This window comes from Apaloderma vittatum, unplaced genomic scaffold (genome assembly GCF_000703405.1).
Source record: "Apaloderma vittatum isolate BGI_N311 unplaced genomic scaffold, ASM70340v1 scaffold29694, whole genome shotgun sequence".
NCBI lineage: Eukaryota > Metazoa > Chordata > Aves > Trogoniformes > Trogonidae > Apaloderma > Apaloderma vittatum.
Window position 1 is genome coordinate 1 of NW_009713693.1, and position 1502 is coordinate 1502.

The 1502-nt window shown below is 57.1% G+C and overlaps 1 protein-coding gene across 1 annotated transcript in view; it reads left to right on the forward strand.

Annotated features, from left to right (window-relative positions):
* Positions 1-308: 308 nt before the first annotated feature.
* Positions 309-1502, forward strand: part of DNMT3B (DNA (cytosine-5-)-methyltransferase 3 beta) — a gene marked incomplete at its 5' end in the record, with an annotated part of 6452 nt that continues 5258 nt past the window's right edge. Inside the window, 3 exons of the mRNA XM_009868473.1 lie at positions 309-437; positions 899-943; positions 1232-1361. Of these exons, the coding sequence (XP_009866775.1) occupies positions 309-437; positions 899-943; positions 1232-1361 (304 nt within the window). The remainder of the gene's footprint in view (positions 438-898; positions 944-1231; positions 1362-1502) is intronic.

Here is a 1502-nt window from a genome sequence, read left to right on the forward strand (position 1 = left end):
TCAGGTGAGGTGGTGGCTCAAGCTGGGCATGGGGCTGGCACGGTCCCGAGGGGTTCCTGGGGCTCTCTTCTCCTCACTGCAGTCCCCCACAGCAAAAAATCCCAGAGTAAAGCACCCTCAAAGCCATTGCTCCTGGAGGTCAGCGACCTGCTGATGCTCGAGCCATGCATGGGGACCCCGGCTGGTCAGAAGGGCTCTGCTTGTGGCTGGGGTGGGACCTGGCGGGGCTCGGCAGGAGGTGTCCCCCAGCGCACTGGGGAGCTCCCAAGGCCGGAGCTTGTCCCCAAGGAGCCACCTGTCCCTTGCAGAGAACGGAGCCCTGAGGAACGGGACAGAGGAGGTGCTGCACCTGGAGCAGTACCCCCCCAACAAGAGGCTGAAGACCAACCCCTGCAACAACAGCAAGGAGCAGCGCATGGAAGAGGACCAGACCCGAGGTAACTGGCAGCAAGACCTGGGGAGTGCCGTGGCCTGGGCCGTGCATCCTGAAAAGCACCGGGAAACCTTGCTGGGAAAGGGCTCAGCTCTTCCCGAGATCCCTGAACTTTCTTTCCGGAGGCAAAGGCTTTTGTAGTCTTGTGTTCTCGGTTGTGCCTTACAAGATGCCAGGAAACCCAACTGCAAGACATGGTGCCACAAACTGGGCTCCTTTAATTGCTCAACTTGGAAATGATGTGTGTGTTGCTACCTGGAGCTCTAGCTCTAACACCTCCAGCAGTGAGAGGACATGGATCTTGCACCAAAATTTCTAATATGCCTGTAACTTGCCTTCTCTGCAATGCCCAGCAAAGCTGTAGGGGTTTTAATGCAAGAAATAAGGCATCTCTAAGTAGAGCGCATTTAAAGTTTTTACATAAGGAATGATACATCTCCTTTTTTCTTTTTAAATTTTGTATAGAGCAAATGGTTTTTGGAGTTACGAACCACAGTGGGAGTCTCGAAGGTAATCAATTGCCCTCTCTCTCTTGGGACAAGGTGTGGGGCTGACACAGGCACTTGCAGGTGGTGCTCAGGGAAGATCGTGGGTCCCTTTTTTCAATCACACCGTGCAGAAAGGGGGGAAGCGCCGAGCCTGCAGATCCCTGAGTCTCCCTTTGCCTCAAGGGGAGCAGGCTGCTGTGCAGAACCTCCCAGTGGTGGGGTCTGTCCCCGGGGTTGATGCCTATGGCACCCTGCCCACGGCTCAGAGGAGTCCTGCCCCGGGCTGAGCAGGGTTCTCTCTGTCACACAGACAGCTGCTTGTCCTGCGGGAGGAGGAACCCAGCCACCTTCCACCCCCTCTTTGAAGGGGGTCTCTGCCAGACGTGCAGGGTAAGTGCTGTGGCGCTGGGGCTGAGCAGGAGCCCAGGGCTGGAGGAGGGGTGACTGTCCCCGATCTTGGCTGTGCTGTGTCCCCGCGGGCTGGCCCTCAGCGCATTCTCTCCACTTGAAGCACCGAGGATGCATGCCAGGGGTGAAGCAGAGCTGCATTCTCTCTTCACCCTCTGAGCACAGATCCTGAT